Below are 19,752 nucleotides of genomic sequence, written 5' to 3' on the forward strand. Positions count from 1 at the left end.
ATTCTCATTTCTTTTCCCAATTTTTCCTCCATTTCTTTTATTTGGTTATCAAAATCCTTCTTAAGGTCCTCTATGGCCTGTTACCAGCTCATATTTTTCTTGGAAGCTTTTGGTGCAGGAGTTCTGACTTCACTGTCTTCCTCCTGTTCTATGCTTTGATCCTTTTTGTCCCCAAAATAGGAGTGTAAAGTTGGGTTACTCTCTTTGGTTTGCTTCCTTTCCCTGCTCATGTTGCCACTCAGTTACCTGACTTTTGGGCTTTCTGCCACCAGACGGGGAGCTTTGTCCCAAATGCTGGGGTTTTCTCAGCTGCCTAAGGTGTTAGTTGAGTGCCCTCTCTGAAGCCTCCACACACTGTGGCAAGCTGGTTGTACACCCCAGGACCTCCACCCTGGACTGCAATCCAGATCGAAGCAGGTTAAAGCAAGAGCGATTACCCCTCAGACTGGTTGCTTGGTCCCCCTACAATCCTCAGGCCAGGAGCTGAAGCTACCATGTGGCTCTGGATGTATGGCTGCCATGCCTCATTGGCTTCTCGCCCCAGGGGCAATGGTAGACCGAACTCCCAAACTACTGGATCCCAAAATCGACACTGTACTGACCTTTCACTTTGTCCTTAGCATCTATGTGTTGATGATTCTGGAAACCACCTCAGCTGCTGGTGATCCGAAGTCCCTTCGACCAGTGGGTGGTCCAGCCTGCCCTGAGGCTAAAACCTCCAGCTTGAGGCAGGCTGGAGTCAGCTCCCAGAGTGCTGCGCTGGCCACTTCCTGCCAGCCTGCCAAGCTGTCCTCAGCAGGAGGTTAGCTTCTCTGTGTCATTTTGTGGGTTCTGTAGCTGCCTTTTTCTCTTTCTTTGATCTCCTTGGGGTGTAAAACCTAGTAGTGGTAGAGTTCTATTGAAGGATATGCATAGTTTAGTAGTTTTTTTTGGAGGCTCAAAGTCCAAGGACCATTCATAAACCACCTCCACTGCTTATCCCCAGAGAAGCTTTGACCTACTCTGTTTTTTCCCTGGGCTGCTTCACCCCTACTTGGGTTTATTTATTTTTTATTTATTTTTTGCTTTTTGGAGGGGGGGGAGGTAGGGCAATTGGGGTTAATTGACTTGCCCAAGGTCAGATGACTAGTTTTGTGTTAAGTGTCTGAGGCTGGTTTTGAACTCAGGTCCTCCTGAGTCTAGGGCCAGTTCTCTGTTCACTGCACCACCTAGCCACCCCTTAGGTTTATTTTCCATCCTGAAACTTCAATGAAGTTACTAATTGTTTTAAATAATTTTTAATTGACTCTTTAGAATTCAACATAGAAACCTTCATGCATTTTCAAAACTCAATAGTTTTTGTATCCTCTTTGCATGTTTATTCCCTCAATGTCTTTTTCTTGTTTTATACTATAGCTGTCATTCTAGCAATATATCAAATAGTGATGATGATAATGAACATCCTTGTTATAATCATATCATTTTTATTGTTCTTGTTATGATATGGTATATTATGTTGATAGTTTTCCTAATATTTAACCAACCCTACATTCCTGGTGTAAGTCCAGTCTGGTTTATAATCTTTGTGATACATTGTTGTAGCCTCTTTGCTAATATATTTTTTAAAGTTTTGGTATTAGTGTTTATTAGGTACTTTGGTCCATAATTTTCTTTCTCTGTTTTGACTGTCCCTATATCAGGACAATAGAAGAAATGTGGGAGGGTCTCTTCTTTTGCTATTTTTGTAAGCATTTGTGAAATACTGGAATATGGTTGTTTTTTTTTTAATGGAATTTGCTCATAAATCCATCTAGTCCTCAGATTTTTTTTTCCTTTAGGAGTTCATTTATGGTTTGTTCAGTGTCTTTATGAAATGGATCTGTATAAACATTTTTTTTAATTTTTCAATTTTATTTTACTTTATTTTTCAATTGTATTTCACTTTTAGGGCCTAATTCTCCCCTCATCCAACCTCACTGAGAAAGTAAGAAAAACAAAATGAATTACAAACATGTCTAGTCATATTTCCTTTCTCTTTCTCCCCCCATCAAAAAGCTCCAAAACAAAAAACAACATAAAATACAATCTGTACTCTGAGTCCATCACCTTTCTGTTTGGAGGTGTATAGTTTATTTCATCATGAGTCTTCTGGAATTGTGGTTGGTCATTGTGTTGATCAGAGTTCCTTATAAGCCTTTCAAAGGTATTTTGTTTTCTTTTTTAACCATACTGCTATTATATAAATTGTTTTTCTGATTCTTCTCTGTAAATTTGTGTAAGTCTCTCCAGGTTTCTTTGAAACATCAATAATATTCTCTCATCATCACGTGCCATAAGTTCAGCCATTCTTCAACTGATGGATACCCCCTCAGTTTCCAGTTCTTTGCCACCATAAAAAGAGATACTGTGCATATTTTTATTCATTTGCATCATTTTCCTCTTTCTTTTATCTGTTTCAGGGAGAAAACCTAGTATTGATATGAACAGCTTAAAGAGTATGCGCAGTTAATAGCTTTGTGGGCATAGTTTCAAATTGCTTTCTAGAATGACTAAACTAGCTCACAGTTTCACCAGCAGTACATTAATATGCCTATTTCTTCTTAGCACCTTTAGCATTTGTCATTTTCCTTTTTTTAGTCATCTTTGCCAGTATAATGGGCTTAAAGAGTTGTTTTAATCATTTCTCTAATAATGATTTTGAGCATTTTTTTTTTTTTTACCATTAATAGCTTGGATTTCTTCCTCTAAAAACTGTCTTTATTCTTTGGCCATTTATCCATTGGGGAATGGCTCTTATTCTTATAAATAAGAATAAATGCCTTATTTATCTTAGAAATGAGATTATTAGATAAATGTTGCAGATTTCCCCCCAGTTTCCTGCTTCTTTAATTTTAATTCTTGTGAGTTTGCTTATACATACATAAACTTTTAAATTTTATGTAATCAAAACTGTCAGATTTTGTTTTTCTGTGAATCACAAGATTTGTTTTGTGAAGTTTGGATTTGGTCAAAGCGCCACACCTGAGGACCAACAGGGCCACATGTGATCTCAAGGCTGCAGGTTCACCATCCTGTGCTAGACCAAGGATTTCTAATTTTATCCTAGAGGAAATAAAGAATCAGTGGAAATTTTTGAGTAGGGGAATGACATATATGTTTCTAGGGAATATCAATTAATAGCTGTGCGAGAGATGGAAAGAAGGGAATCAAGGAGCGTAACTAAGAGGTTATTGCATTAGACTGGTCCTGAGTTGATTAGGTCTTTAGTTAGGTAAATATCTACGAGGGGACAGAACCAACAACACTTGACAGTTAATTGAATGTTGGTGATGAGTGTAAATGAAAAATCAAGGATTACTACAAGGTTATGAACTTGGGTGATCATAAAAGGATTATGGCACTCTGATAAAAACAGGAAAGTTTAATAGAGAGATGGATTTGGGGGTGGGAGCTATGAGTCTGCTTTTGGAAATGACAAGTTGGAGATAACCCACAACATCTTCAAGTGCAGGTGTCCATCATTTGTTTTGCCTTTCACCAAGAATAATGTTCTTCATGATAGGAGCCCTCTGGTTTGATGGCAAAAAGATCTTTTCCATATTTCAGTGGTCTGTAGATAATGAGCTGGGACCAGAATTGAATAGGAAAGCAGGTTAAATTACTTTGAAGAGTTTGTTGGTCTCTTTAAATGACTCCTAATTTATCGTTGAAGCTAATCTTCATCTTTTTTTAATACCGGTGTTCTGATGATACCATTTTTATGAAGTTCATGTAACATTATATGGTCTCTGAAGAACTGAAGTTGAGTATCACCTAAAGAGATGTGGAGAAGGACTTGGGTGGGCATGAGCAGGCTTCCACACATTTCAAAGAAGAAATTACATAATTGCTATGCCAAGCTTGTTATCACAGAATTACACAATAGAAAAAGATAGGCTGGTTCCACATAAATAGCATGGATAAATAATGAATGGATACTTCACATGCTCCATTGGTATCTTGATGTCAAGAGAAATTAAGAAAAACCTGAGGCTTATTGGTTGGATTCCTTTTTGTGAATTTAAGGAGCATGTAAATGATTCACTCAAGATGGGCACATATGGGTGGTTTGCAACTTCATCTTTTTAGGAAATACATTAATGACACCTAAGCTGCATTGGAGTATTGTAGACACATGTACTAAAGAGATATTTCTGTTAATGCTGAATAGTTTCCATCTTACATCATAATAAAATTGATAAGTGATGTTTAATCTTAATATTTTTCTTTTTTGCAGAAGAAATGTAAACTAAAAACTTATAATAATACCTTTATAGTAATAGTGTGGCTACAATCTTTGCTGTTGAAATCAATACAAATCAATACATTCAGAAAAAGTATGATAGGGAAGAATATTTTATTTCTATCATAGTTTAGTGTTTTAATTCATTAATTTGGAAGGCGCATATAATCTGATTATATAAATATGGAATTGAACCTTTCTGTTAGGTGAAAATTGTGGAAATGCTTCCTGATTTAATTCCTTTTACGAATTATTGTATGTGCTTTAAAAAATTCATTCTCTTAGAATTTTCTTAACTGTCTACCATTGCTTTCTCTCTCTCTTTTCCCTGAAAATAAAAACAAAATTTTCCATTTAGTTATCCTATGACTTGATTCTTAATACAACTGGTTTGTTTTCACTGACCCCTGACACCCCAAGGTGCTAAGGACCCGAATCAGGGACTGTGGCCATCTGAGTGGTAAGGAGATCAATGTTAGAGGTGTTATGGAGGGGTAAATGAAATGATTTGGTAATTGATTAGATATGTGGAGTGAATGAGGGTGAAGAGTCCAGGATGATGCCAAGGTGTTAAACTTGAGTAACTGAAAGCATGCTCTTTTAACAGGAAAGTTTTTGGGGGAGAGTTTAGGAGAGAAGAAAATCACTTTAATTTTTGAAATGTTTAGTTTGAGATGCCTAAAGAACATACAGTTTGAAACATCTAACAGGCAGTTGGACTGTATCTGGGATTAGAACTCAAGAAGGTAAAGAAGGCTGAATATATGGATTTGGGAATAATCTGCCTAGAGATGATAATTGGACATATAGGAACTAATGAAATCACCATGTGAAAGAGTGTGTAAAGAAAATAGAAGATGGTCCAAGACAGAGTCTTGAGGTATGTCCACAGTTAAGAGATGTGATGAGGAAGATGAACTACTTCTGGAGACTGAGGTTCAGATAGATTAGAAAACAATCAAGAGAGAAGAGTGTCACAAAAACCAATTTAAGCTATCCATAGAATACCTGTGTGGTTGGAGTAGGCTGTTAGAAATGGGCTTTTAAGATAGTTCAAGTTTGGAAATGCCATTTCTTGGTGTGAGAATCATGAAAATTGTACTAGATTTGATTGACTGCTGCACTAACAACCTGTCTCCCCAAAAGATTTTAAAAATAAAATGGTAAGCAAGGTAGGATATATGGCCACTGTTTAATGGTTATCAGAAACCATATTGCCACACAGTATACAATCCCACCTGCCTTCTTGGGGTAGACATAGGAGTCATTAAGCCATAGAAAAATCCTCTGTATTCCTAGGAAAAAAGAATTCCTGTGTCTTACTCTCTTCATTTAAAATGAGTTTCTGTATTCTTTTGGCCCTTACTTCATTAGCATGTTTTAACAAATACTAATTATAAGCTGTTGAATTTCTGGTTGCCTACTGAAACTTTAAATGAAGTCTTTCATCATAAGGTTTTGTTAAAATGTACACTGATATAAGGCTTTCAAGCCTGCATTTTAATGCAGGTGGGAGTAAGCTATCATCTATGCCTTTCTGAATTTGAATAGGTTATTTTAGGCTGTGCTTTATAAAAATTTTGATAAACAGGTGTGGATAGTAATGAGCTACATTGTAGTTTGTAAGGATGTTCTCTACAGCTGAAGGCTTTTAAATTGATTACCACCTGCTGTCCCTGGAAATGGTTAGATAGTACCCCACAAATTACATGTTTCGTCATTATGACATGATAGAAGAATTGGTTTTTGTTTTCGTGCTTGGAATGTTGTGGATAAAATTGTTGGCTTTCCTTGGCAGCTTTATTTTCCTGTAAATGTTTATTTGGACCTGTATGCATATGTGTGTAAATATATATTTATGTTTTATGTTGCAATTACTGTAACAGTGTATTTTTGACACTAGATTTGATTTTTATGATCTCATCCATTATTTAAATGCTTTGACCCCCAAATTGTTTGAAGATTATATGCCCTTAAAAATATTACTTGCTTTTTCATTGTTCACTCAGTCAAAACTATAGCTTTGTGGTATTGTCTTTACTAGTTTTTAAAAGTATGCTACTCAGGAAAGGTTATCCCTGTATTCTTTTCAGGATTTACTGGAGAAGAGATCCACAAAGAGATAAGCTTCAGCCATATTCTTTTAAAACATTGAAACATGGATTTTAACATAAAAGTAGCAAAATAAGATAAGAACAACTCAAGGTTATTTTATTCTGCCTATGTTTAGTCACAGAAGAGAAAAACTGGTCTGATTATGTATTCAAATGTTTGTTGCTACTTTTTCTTTAGTGATTTAGAGTTAAATATTCATTGAGTAGGTGGAAACATTTCATTCAATGTATATTTACTAAGTGTCTACTCTATGCCCATGTACTGTGATAGGTGCCAGGGGAGATACAAAGATTAATAGAGATAAAAATAAAGATGAAAATAGAATGTCTCTTTACATTATAATGTACGTAAGCATAAGTTCACAATAACATAGGAATAGAGTGCTACGAAATAAAATTAGACAAATCTGACCTGTTTCTTGATTGGGGGGTGGGGCCGCAAGCTGTGGAGGATCAGAGAATGCTTAAATGGAATAAATTGCATTTAAGCCCTTACTTCAGAAATATTAACACCTAGAAAATGAGGGACCTGAAAAAACATTCCAGGCATATGCAATCCAGTGGAGTAAAAAGAACACCTAATTTTGTACCTGAACCTGGATTCCTATCCTGGTTCAGTTCTTTAACTTGAGATGAGCAAAAAAAACTTACTTCTCTAGGGCTCAGTTTCCATATATAAATGATGGACTTGGAATATGTGATCTTATAGCGCCAATGCAATATTTACAGCACCCATGATCACAATAAAGACCGTGACTATAAGTATCATATGATCTTCGATTGCAAAACTCTCCAGATGGAGGACAGAACTGAAGTATTTATTTAGATACCAGAAAACCCAATCCTAAAACCAGTAAGCTGATTTCATCATAGTACCAAAGACATTAAGAAGCTATAATAACGCTGAGAGCCTTGCCATCTTTGAGTGCTCACAAAATTCTCTATCTCCTTGCCTCAACCACCTCTCTCTCCCACTGTCTCTGATCAGCTTCCTGTGGGCTCTGCTTCCCTTCAGCAAACTCCTCCCACCACAGGCTTCATGTGACTACATTCAGCCTATTACAGGGCAGAGTTTACTTTCAAAGCAGGGGAGGTCTTCAAACTCCCCCTTAGGTCTATTAAGGGGCAGGGAAGATCTTCAAATTCCCATTCCCGTTACAAATTTCTAAGGGATTATCCTACTCCTGACAATTTATGACTGAATAATTTTGTGAACTAATACATAAAAATGGGAAATTCACAGGAGGAGTGTTTGGAAATGATGCAAGTAAGTATATTTGGTTTGGCACGAGTCTAGGTTTGGTGAGAAATTGTATCATGAAAACAGACTGAAAAAGGCAGATTGTAGCCAGTTTGTGGAGATCAAACTGGGCTTTGGAATTTAGGGGCAGCTAGGTGGCAGTGTGTAGAGCACCGGCCCTGGAGTCAGGAGAACCTGAGTTCAGATAAGCCCTCGGACACTCAGACATACTAACTCTGTGATCTTGGGCAAGTCACTTAACCCCAACTGCCCTGCCCTTCCCCCTCCAAAAAGAAAAAAAAAAGAATTTAATTGGTCAGCAGTGAGGAGCCAGTGCAGGTTTTTGAGCATTAGAGTATAGAGTATCTCTATACAAAACTGTAATAGAAAGATTGAATTGTTTCTAAAGAAATAGATTAGTGAAAATTATCTTCTTGTAACTTGAGCAGGTACAGAAAAACCAAAAGTTACAGTTATAAGTTGTTGTGGAAGAAAGGTTTTTGTTGTTGTGTAGTCATTTTCAGTCATGTTCAACTCTTCATAAACCCCTTTTGGTTTTTTCTTGATGAAAGATTCCGGAGTGGTTTGCCATTTCCTTCTGTGGATCATTTTACGGATGAGGAAATTGAGTCAAACAGGGTTAAGTGTTTTGTCCAGGGTCACCCAGCTACCGTGTTTCCCCGATAATAAGACCTATCCCGAAAATAAGCCCTCCCCTTACTGTGTAAGATTCCTCTAAAATAAGCCCTCCCCCGAAAATAAGCCCTAATGAGATTGCTACTGTAGTGAAGGTGATCCCCTGTGCTACACGCTACATTACAGTACCCTCTGTATGCACCGTCCCCTCCCCCGCCCCCCGTGAAACACACGCCGTACTCCGAGCTGCATCCAATCAGAGCTGCAGCTGTGAGCGCGTCATCCTGTTCTTCCCCAGTGATTTGCTTATTGAATAAAGGTACATTTTTTTGTTCACATTTACCTGTTTATTAAAATTGCTGTCAATATTCATTAAAATAAGCCCTTCCCTGAAAATAAGCCCTCTGGTGTTTTTCTGTCCAAAAAAAAAAAATAATAAGACAGTGTCTTATTATCAGGGAAACACGGTAGTATGTGTCTGAGAGCCGAGTAGAAGAAAAAGTGTGTGTGTATGTGAGTGTGAAAGAGAGAGAGAGAGAGAGAGAGAGAGAGAGAGAGAATGAGAATTAGAATTGGAAACATCAATAATTGAATATTGGAAGGGTCTTTAGAAGTTATCTAGTCTCCCCTCCTTTTAAATCTGACTAGCATCTAAATTTTCTGATTATAGATTTAAATGACTAGGCCCTGAAAAATATGGTAACCAATTTATTAATTTTTTAGTGTATTATAGTTACTGTAGGCCTCAGCTCTCCAATTGCCACAGTTAAACTCATTAGTCAACCTTATGTACATATGGCATATAATGGAAAAGAATATTCCTTGGTCTATCTGAACTTCCTGATGCCCAGTTATTGCTACCCTTCAGTTCTACCTCGATACCTATTGTGCTGTGTAATCTGGGGTTCTTGTTCTTTTTTTTTTTTAGATTTTTCTTTTTGCTTTTTGGAGGGAAGAAGGTGGGACAGTTGGGGTTATGTGTCTTGCCCAAGGTCACACGGCTAGTAAGTGTTAAGTGTCTGAGGCCAGGATTTGAACTCAGGTCGTCCAGACTCCAGGGCTGGTGCTCTATTTACTGTGCCACCTAGCTGCCCCCTATTTCTTTTTTTTTTTTTAAAGCAATTGGGGTTAAGTAACTTGCTCAAGGTTACATGGCCAGTTATTTTGTGTGGGTGCCAAGTATCTAAGGCCGGAACTGATCCTGGGTCTCCCGATGCCAGGGCCGGTGCTCTTACTCACTGCGCCACCTGGCTGCTCCAAATCTGGGTTTCTTAATGTCTGTGCCAGCAGTAAATAATCTTTGTCTGGTCCTGTCCAAAGTGAAAAGACTTTGAATATAAGTACAATTATGTATTCTTTGTTATCCAAGGTTTAGGACACTTAATTTCAGAGATATTCATCAGAAAAGATGACGTTTTTCAGTTATAAAACATAAAGATCATCTCCTGAGATTTAGAAGAATTACTATCTTTCTTTGCCAGTAGGATAGAATATACAAATGAAATGAAGTCATGAAGTAATGTTAACTGGATTAGGTACTGTTATTTTTTGTTGAGACCAGGTTATCTTAAGAAGAAAATAAGGTAATAAATAGACTTGAAGTCTTTTTGAAAACTCATTTTATATAAATGCTAGGTGCTATACACAGAATTACAGAAGCTCAGAGTTGGAAGGGCTCTCACAGCTAATCTAATTCAACCTATAACTAAACAAGCATTCCTGCTGTATATACACAGCAGGTAGTCCTCTATGACCTAAAGAAATCTAGTGAAGAGGAAACTCCCAAAGCAGTCCATATGATTTATGTACAGTTCTATTCATAGACTAAATCTCTCTCTCTTAAACTTCCACTTATTGCTCATAGTTTTGCTCTCTATGGCCAATTAGAAGAGACATAATCCTCCTTCTTTGTGATCAGCCCCAAACCTTTCTTTCCATTCCCTCCAATTGATCCACATTTGGCATGATCTAGAGGGCCTTAACTACCTTAGTTGTTGTGCCCTCTATTTCCTCCTTTTTGGCAGTGTCCTCTCTAAAATGGGGTACCCAGAAATGAGTGTGGCACCCATGCTTGTTCTTATCAGAAAGAGTAGTATTACAGTGAGCCTATCTTTTCCTCAGTCTTGGACACTGCATAACTTGTTACAGCTTTAGTTTGCTTTTGGTTGTTATGTGATATCTTGCACAAAATGCTGATCTGAGTCAGGAATACCTTGGGTTCAAGTTCTACCTTTAACACAGTGGTTTTGTAAACTCTGAGCAGTTCATTTAACTTGTTGCTGCCTTAAATAACTGTAAGATAATGAGTTGCAGGTACTCGGTATCCAGGAGTACCTCATGTCAGTGAAATCACTGGTCCAGTCTCTATCCCATCCCTGTCATAGTGGATTTTAGGTTCGTTAAAATGCCCAGATAATTTTTACATAGACTTCTGTCTACCCTTAACTTCTCCATTTTGTTTTTGTGGAGTTGGTATTTTAAATTCAAGTATAAGACTTTGCTTTTTTTTTTTTTTTTTTTAAAGCAATTGGGGTTAAGTAACTTGCTCAAGGTTACACGGCCAGGTTTTCTGGGTAAGTGCTAAGTGTCTGAACCCAGATTCGATCCCCAGGTCATCCTGACACTGGGGCCAGTGCTCTTACTCACTGTGCTACCTGGCTACCTCAAGAATTTACTTTTGACCCTGTAAATGTCATTTTGTTTCTGTCTGGTATTCTATCTTGTCAAGGTCATCTTGGCCTCAGACTCTGAAAGCCCGTTTTGGCTATCTCTCTCCCCTTATGTCACTGCCTGTGAATTTAATAAATATGCTCAATTTTAAAATAAATCATTGATTACAAATATTGAACAGAATGTGACCATATCCTTAGGGTACTACCTTTTGGAGCTTTCCCAAGCTGACATTGAATCCTTTATGACTGCTCTTTGAGTATGGTCATTCAGCAGTTCCATTGCCTATTCTACCTCATTCCATATTTTCTCCAAGACTGACATGAGAAGCTTGGTTAAATGTTTTTTATAGTTTGCTTAGGAAAACTATAACCATAGAATTTCCCTAACATACCAATGCAGTGACCCTGTTTAAAAGGAAATAGAGTACATGTAGCATGGCTTTTTATTTTTTATTTTGTAATTGCACATAAACATTTTTTAACACTCATTTTTAAAAATTTTGAGTCCCAAATTTTTTTCCTCCTTTATTCCCTTCCCTGCTATTGAGAAGGCAAGCAATATGATATTGGTTATGTATGTGAAGTCATGAAAACATTTCCACGTTAGCCATGTTGCAAAAGAAAACATATATACCCCCCAAAATAGTATAAATAAAAGTCCTTCAATTTACAATCAGAGTTTATCAGATCTCACTTTCTGGAAGTGGATAGCGTTTTTCATCATGGATTCTTTGGAGCTGGACATGATTTGTTCTTTATGAAATATACTGGCTCTTTGTGATCATGATTCCTTTTTCTAGTTGAGGCATTGTGATCTAATGGATGAAGTTCTACACATAGAGTCAGTAATACTTGTTTTTAAGTCTATCTCCCACTATTTGCTATCTTATTGGCCCTGAAAAAGTCATTTACCCCCTTTTAACTTTTTTTTAATCTATATCTATATGCATAATAACAATAGTACATCATATGTTTTATTATGGACATTGTATCAAGTGGCATAATACCTTTAATAAATTTGACAGACCTTAAAATAATACTATAGAACCTTAATTAGCTTAACCTCAATTACCTGACAGACCTCAAAGTAATACTTCAGAGATAGTAGTCGTCATCATCATCATCATTATTGTGGTCAAAGCTTTCTTGTGGGTGTTTTTTTGCTTTTTTTCTTCTAATAATAAATCATCTAGGTTAGTTTATTAGATAATGGTTTTCACCTTGAGCTCTAGTTATTAAATTGCTAAGAATCTTTGCAGATGACTTATCTTTTCAATGATTTTTTTTTTTCGTCTGGGCCTGAAATCCTCCTGGGAAGATTTGGACAGTATGATATTACATGGTCATATATAGTAGCTAACATTTAATTCTTTTTTTTTTTTTTTAAAGCAATCGGGGTTAAGTAACTTGCTCAAGGTTACACGGCCAGTTATTTCTGGGTGTGGTGCTGAGTATCTGAGCCTGGATTTGATCCAGGTCATCCCGACACTGGAGCTGGTGCTCTTACTCACTGAGCCACCTGGCTGCCCCTAAGCAATTGGGGTTAAGTAACTTGCTCAAGGTTACATGGCCAGGTTTTTCTGGGTGGGTGCTAAGTGTCTGAGCCCGGGATTCGATCTCCAGGTCTTCTCAACACTGGAGCCGGTGCTCTTACTCCCTGTGCTACCTGGCCGCCCCACATTTAATTCTTATAAAGGGAAGAAGCATACTTTCTTGCCTAATGAAAATTTTGAGTCCTTTTCAAAATAAGTCAACAAGCATTTATTAAGAGCCTGCTATGAAAGAAAGGCAGAATAATAGTCTCTGCTTTTAAGGCTCAGAGTCTAATGGTGGAAACAATATGAAAACAACTATGTACAGACAAGATATATGTGTGTATATGCATACATATATAAATATAAATTGGAGATAATCAACAGAGGACTGGCATCATTAAAAGGGGGATCAGGAAAGATGGGATTTTCATTGGGACTTGAAGGAAGCCAGGAGTTGATGACTGTCAAGGAGAGAATTCTGGGTATTGGGAACATCTGTGAAAATGCATATAGCAAGGAGATATGGAATATCTTGTTCAGGGAATAAGTAAGGAAGCCAGTGTCACTGGATTTCAGAGCAAGTAGAGAATGGTCAGGATGGGGGGTGGGGTAGATGGGGCAAGGTGGAGGATGTGTATGGGATGTTCAGGGAGGACTAGCACCTCTAGTGTCAAGGCTTGCCAAGTCCTTTTCAGAGCAGCTTATCCACCTTTGGTGTCCACCTGACTCACCCAGTTCTTACCTGTCGTTCCAAGAAGCCATAGCATGTGCATCAACCACATCCTGGTAAAAACTTCTCTGCAGACTGGCTAAACCAGATTGAGGATAACTGATGGGACTCAAACCTGTTGGCGAGTTAGGGGGATGTACATTCTAAGCATGTGAAAACTTCCTTCTATGGAATGGGCAGATGAAAACAATCTCTTATAACAGCTATGAAAGTAGCTGAAGCAGGTGCTGTAGAGCACTTAGAGCTTGGTCAGACATCAAAGTCGAGCCATTGTCAGTCATCTTGATTTTTGTCTTGTCACTGGATTTCTATGACTCTAGAAGAGAGAGTGACACATTTGTGCAATTCTGCTCACTTAAATCCAATTCAGAAGCAAATCAAGACATCACCCCATGATGTCATTTGGTCCTCTTCAAAAACAAAGGATCAACAACATCAGGTAGGGGATATATAAGGTATAAGACAGCCAGAAAGGTAGGAAGGAGCTAGGTTATAAAGGGTTTTAAGAGCCAGAGGATTTTAAATTTTATCTTGGAGGTGATAGGGAACAACTCAAGTCTACTGATTGGGGGGATGAGTAATGTGATCAGACCTGTGCTTTAAAAAGATCAATTCAGCAGTTTGAGTGGAGGATATGCTGGAGTGGGAAATAAGAGATCAGATGTTAATTTATTCAATTTTTCTGTGCCTTAGTTTCTTTTTGACAAACAGGGATGATACCATTTGGCAGATAGCAAGTCCTCTTTGTTGTTATACATTTCCAGGTGTCCTAAAGGCTTCTGGTGATGTATTACCATAGCTCAGAGAGAGATGAGGACTGGACTTATAAAACTGTAATCATCTACTTAGAGATGATAACTGATTCCAAGGGAGTTAATGAGATTATCAAGCTAATGATATTGTAGAGTATGATATGCCAAGGACAGAACTTTAAAGGGATCCCCACAGTATATGGGTATGACGTGGATGAAAGATCAGCAAAGGAGACAAATAAGAAGCTGCTGAAGAGATAGTAGGAATACCAAGGGAAAGCAGAGCACTTAAAAACAGGAAGGAAGGGATATATCCAGGAGGAGAAAGTGATCAACAGTTTCAAATGCTACAATGATGATGAAGATAGAGCTTTATAGAATCAGCAGTTATGATATCATTCATACATCTTTGGGAGAATCATTTTCAGTTGAATGATAAGGTTGGAAGCCAGAGTGCAGAGGTTTAGAAGAGAATGAGAGTGGAAGAAGAGGAGGCACTTAAGAGTGTCTATATTTCTTTCTTAAGAAGTTTATCCATGAAGGGAAAGAATGACAAAGGAACATAGCTATCGAGGATGATCATATCAATTAAATCCTTTTTAAGGTTGGGGAATACATTGGTATGTTTATCTGGAAAGGAGCCAATAGATGGAAAAGATTGAAGACTATGGGAATGATAATGGAGAAAGTATGTTAGAGAAGCCTAAAGGGAGTAGGATCAAGGGTGCATGGAGAGGAGTTGACATTTATAAGGGGAAAGGACTCAATTCTTCATGTGAGAGTGTGATGAAGGAAGGGATAGTACAGGGAAAAAACATCTGAGTTATATGAGATAAGGAGAAGGGGAGAATGGGTTAGCTTTCAGAGTGAAGGCTTCAGGTGAGAGAGTTTGAGAGATTTTGCTTCTCTGGGAAGCATGAGGAAAGAAAAACAGGTTTATAATAGCTGTTAGGGAACATGGAATAGCATATCATTTATTAGGGAGTAAAAAATATTTGCCTTGCTGGAGTACGGCCCATTTGAGATTATAAAATATAAACTTTTAGTGGACCCAGTCACAGCACCAAATAGGAGCAAAGGAGAGAGATGGGAGTATTTCCATTTTGGTTTTGGGCAAGGTTGTGATTGGGCCTAGTCAAAAACATACATGGGGAGATGAACAGCAAATAGGCAAGTTTGTTTGCAACTTAGAGTACATGAAGAGGAATAATATTCCCAACAAGCCTGAAAGGTAGACCGAATCAAGATTGTAAAGGTATCTGAATTAATACTATTCTGTTACCACCTCTCACCTTTCTTACTTTTACTTTTAGGTGTTGTTTTATTTTGAATAGATTATATCCAAAGCCATATTTAAGTCAGGAGTTCCATCCTACTAATTTTCAGTGATGCTTGTGAAGTCCATTTTCCCCCCTCTTTTCATGAGGATCTTCAGTTTAGCATGTTTTTGCCTAATACTTTGTATAATTGTATATACACATTTGTTTCCATGGATTTTAGTTTCTGATTCCTGTCTTGCATTTTCTGGGTAAACTTATTACCACCATTCTTCTTCCTGAAATATGATTGTTCTTTAAGGTATCTTGGAATTAATGTAGGAGGCTTTCTTTTACCCCTGCCATTTCACTTTGAATCTAAAGTCTTTTTGATTAGTGTTAGCACCCATTTTAGGACACCCCCCATTGCCAAGAGTCAGTCATTCCTTTATTTTAAACTCTTATCCAGAAATTTGTATCCTTTAAAAAAGGTGATCATTTAGATAAAAGATTTTACTTATAGCAGTTTCCTTTGGAAATTAGTGTTAATTTCTATTACCCTTCCCCAATGCTATTGACAATTTATTACTTTTTTGTTATATTAAAAAAAAGTAGAAAATCAAGTCATTTAAACAGATTTTATACTTGCATATGAATTTCACTTAAATGATTTTATTTTAATCATAATGCCCTAGAATATATGTATTCTCTTATTTCTTTTTTCAACAGAATATGACAGATACCTAGCATCTAGCAAAACCATGGCAGCCGCTTACCTTGACCCCAACTTGAATCACGCCCCAAGTTCAAGTACAAAGACACACCTCAGTACTGGGATGGAGCGTTCTCCTGGGGCAATGGAGCGAGTATTAAAAGTCTTTCATTATTTTGAAAATAGCAGTGAGCCAACCACATGGGCCAGTATTATCAGGCATGGAGATGCCACCGATGTGAGGGTAAGTAAAATTTTCCATCAGATAAATTGAATGTAATGCTAGAAAAATCAAAGCAATTTAATTTTAATTTAAAGTGACAAACATTGCAAATAAATATTAAAATTTTATGCAACACAGTGTGAATCGTGTAGACAGAGATTAATGTATAATAGCATTTTTAAAAATGTAAGTAATATTTTATTTTTTCCAATTGCATGTAATAGTTTTCAACATTCATTTTTTATAAGATTTTGAGTTTCAAATTTTTCTTCCTCACCTTCCCAAGGTGACAAGCAGTCCAATATAGATTATACATGTACAATCATGTTAAATATATTTCCCTATTAGTTATGTTATGAAAGAAGAAACAGAACAAAAGGGAAAAAAAACAAAGAAAGTGAAAATAGTATTCTTCAGTCTGCATTCAGACTCTATCAGTTGTTTCTCTCGATGTGGATAGCATTTTCCATCATAATTCTTTTGGAATTATCTTAGATCATTATATTGCTGCTGAATCTATCATAGTTGATTTTTTCACAGTGTTGCTGTTACTGTGTACAGTGTTCTCCTGCTTTTTCTCATTTCACTCAGCATTAATTCATATAAATCTTAACAGGTTTTTCTGAAATCCTCCTGCTCAACATTTCTTATAGCACAATAGTAATCCATTGCATTCATATACCACACCTTGTTTAGCATTCCCCAGTTGATGGACATTCCCTCAATTTCCAGTTCTTTGCCACCACAAAAAGAGCTGCTATAAATATTTTTGTACATATTGGTCCTTTTTCCTTTTTCATGATCTCTTTGGCGTATGCCAAGCAAGTTTTATAGCCCTTTGGGTAGGTCCTAAATTGTTCTGCAGGATGGTTGAATCAGTTCATTACTCCACCAGTAGTCCATTGATGTCCCAATTTTCCCACATCTTCTCCAACATTTATAATTTTCCTTTTGTGTCATATTAGCCAATCTGATAGATATGAGGTGGTACCTCACAATTGTTTTAATTTTCATTTCTCTAATCAGTTGTGATTTAAAGCATTTTTTATATGAGCATAGCTTTATTTTCTTCATCTGAAAACTGCCTCTTCATATCCTTTGACCATTTATCAATTGACTTGTATTATAAATTTGATTCCATTTTCTTTATGTTTGAGAAGAGGCCTTTATCAGAAATACTTGCTGTAAAAATTGTTCCTCGGCTTTCTAGCATTTTAAAAGAAAAAGACATTAATTTATGTATTACTCTGTGTTATTGTTATACTTTTCCTTTTTTAATGTATAAAAGGGAAGGGGATAGGACTAATCCTATCATTGCAATGATATGTGTAGGGAACTTATAGGTGAAGAAATTCCCTCTTCCAATTCAATTTGGCACCTGCTTTGCTACTTCATAGGTCATAGCTTTTGTGTTATCAGGTAATGGTTAATTTGATCTTTGTATTTTTCATAACTAGTATTTTCATGTGAAGCACTTCTTTGCCCTCTAGAAAAATACTTAAAATTTTATTGGCACTACTATAAAACAGTAATATTAGTGATTTTTATAATTTTAACAAGGGTTTTAATGTTATATGTAGCAGAACATTATGAATATAATAGAAAAAAAGTCTTATCAGTTCTTCCCTTTTGGAACTCTAGCTCATTAATCATATGTATATAAAAAAGAAAAAACAAGTATTGCATAAAATCTAAAAACCAACATTATTGCTTCTACACATTATATTTAACTTAAAAGAGAGGAAAGATTTTTACCTTTTTTTTTTTTTAGAAAAAATGTGAAACAAAACAAAACAAATCGTTTTGCTTTTTGATTGCCTCTGTTAACAAATGGCCTTGTCGATAAACATGGAAAAAAATTCTTGGCTGTCACTCATTACAAATTGAATAGAATCACTGCTGAAAGTAAAAGATGCTTGAGATTTTTTTGGAAAGGAAACTATACCAAAGCCCCAGATGAAGTATTGCTCTCAGCTCTGTATTGAATAATAATTATAACTGTAGAAGTGGGGGGGAAACCTCTCTTTACGGGTGATGTTTATTCATCTGAAAAAGGAAGGGGGATTAAACATTTTTATAGTGCTTACCATATGCCAGGCACATAGATGTGGTATTTTAAGAGGTTTTAGAGACATAGTTTCTGGGCAATTTATTCATTTTATTAATGAGACCAGAATGTGTATTAATGAAAAGGTGGTCATTTGGCTATCTCTCACAGACCAAAGGGCTCACAGTTTGTATGCCCTTTGAAGAGTAGGTGTTCCTGAAGGGTGACAGTCAACTCTGATTGGTTAACACTTAATGAGAAAATGAATATTACAGTGATGGTTTTGGGATATGTGACTTAGATCACCTAAATCCTGGTCAAAGAGACTTATCAATTTCATATCACCTGTCTGACAAAAAGGAGGATCCATGTATTCCCAGAACTATCTGAGCAAACAGTGAGCAGAAATGCCACCATTACCCCCAAACTTAGAATTTCTTTTATTGTCTTTGATTTGATCATGGCCATCCTGGCTTGGTATGTCTTTTAGAAAGATTTCCCATTCTAGTTGATTTCTGAATGAGGAAGTAGAAAAGGGGGAAAACCTTTGTCCAGATACAGTGATTAATTTTTAAATACCAGAGAGAAATAATCATTTCTCGCAGTGCTAAGTACTTATTACAAATTTTAGCTCATTTTATCCTCACTATAACCTTGTGAGTTAGATGCTGTTATTTTATAATTGAGGAAAGTGAAGCAGACTGACGTTAAGTGACTTGTCCAGGGCCACACAGCTAGTAAGTGTCTGGGGCTGAATTTAAACTCGTGGAGAGGACTCTTCCTGATTCCTAGCCTAGTGCTCTCTCCACTGCATTACCTGCTGCCACCATGTGCCATATTGTACTTTTAAAGTAGGAAGTGTTACCCTTGTACTACAGAAAATGTAAAACTTCAGTAAAAGAAATTCAATTTCCTGAGTAGATTCTCTATGCAGAGTTTATAGAAGGATACGAATAAGAATTAAGTCTTAAGAGGTGTTGTGATCTTCACTGGCCAGAGGCTGTGTTCCTGTTGAGACCACAGATCCATCCAAGTAATAAAGTTGAGTTTGAAGAAGTATAGCATAGGCCACATGGCCCCTCACTATCCCAGTCCATCTTGTTTTCCAATTAACAGTACATTGCAGTGAGCAGATTCCCCTCAAAGTCCACCTGATCACCTTGTAAACAGCTTAGATAATCCTTGATGATTTGAGCTAAATGAGTTCTTTTAGTGGTATTTGGTGCAGTGGAAATGGATTGGATTTTTCTTGAGAGGACTTCGGCTTGAATTCAAGGTCTGCTTCTTGTGTAATTGTTTGTCAAGTCATTTGACTTCTTTTGGCTTTTTCTCCCTCAGCTGTCAAATGTAGGGGTTGCACTGGATGTTCCTAAATGCCTTTGTCATATAAAGTCTGTGATCTTTTGTTCAATATGTACCCTATGAGTCTATGTATATAGTGAAGCCTTATTTTCGTTTTACCGGCAAGGAGACTGGGGCCTAGAATTAAAGAGATTTGCCAAAGGTAGCATAGTAATTGTCATATGTATGATTTGAAGCCTAGTCTTCTGATCCCAGTTCCTTCCTGTGTTATT

General features: G+C 36.8%; 1 protein-coding gene across 8 annotated transcripts in view; it reads left to right on the forward strand.

Moving 5' to 3' along the window:
- The window catches only part of PTK2 (protein tyrosine kinase 2), a 439,876-nt gene that overhangs the window by 141,179 nt on the left and 278,945 nt on the right, over positions 1-19,752 (forward strand). For all 8 annotated transcript variants that reach the window (XM_069081220.1, XM_069081223.1, XM_069081221.1 and 5 more), the window contains one exon: positions 15,926-16,152. In XM_069081220.1, coding sequence (XP_068937321.1) covers positions 15,926-16,152 — 227 coding nt within the window. The remainder of the gene's footprint in view (positions 1-15,925; positions 16,153-19,752) is intronic.

This window comes from Petaurus breviceps, unplaced genomic scaffold (assembly GCF_028583685.1).
Source record: "Petaurus breviceps papuanus isolate PSGF00001 unplaced genomic scaffold, PetGlider_PUasm1.0 98, whole genome shotgun sequence".
Taxonomy (NCBI): domain Eukaryota; kingdom Metazoa; phylum Chordata; class Mammalia; order Diprotodontia; family Petauridae; genus Petaurus; species Petaurus breviceps.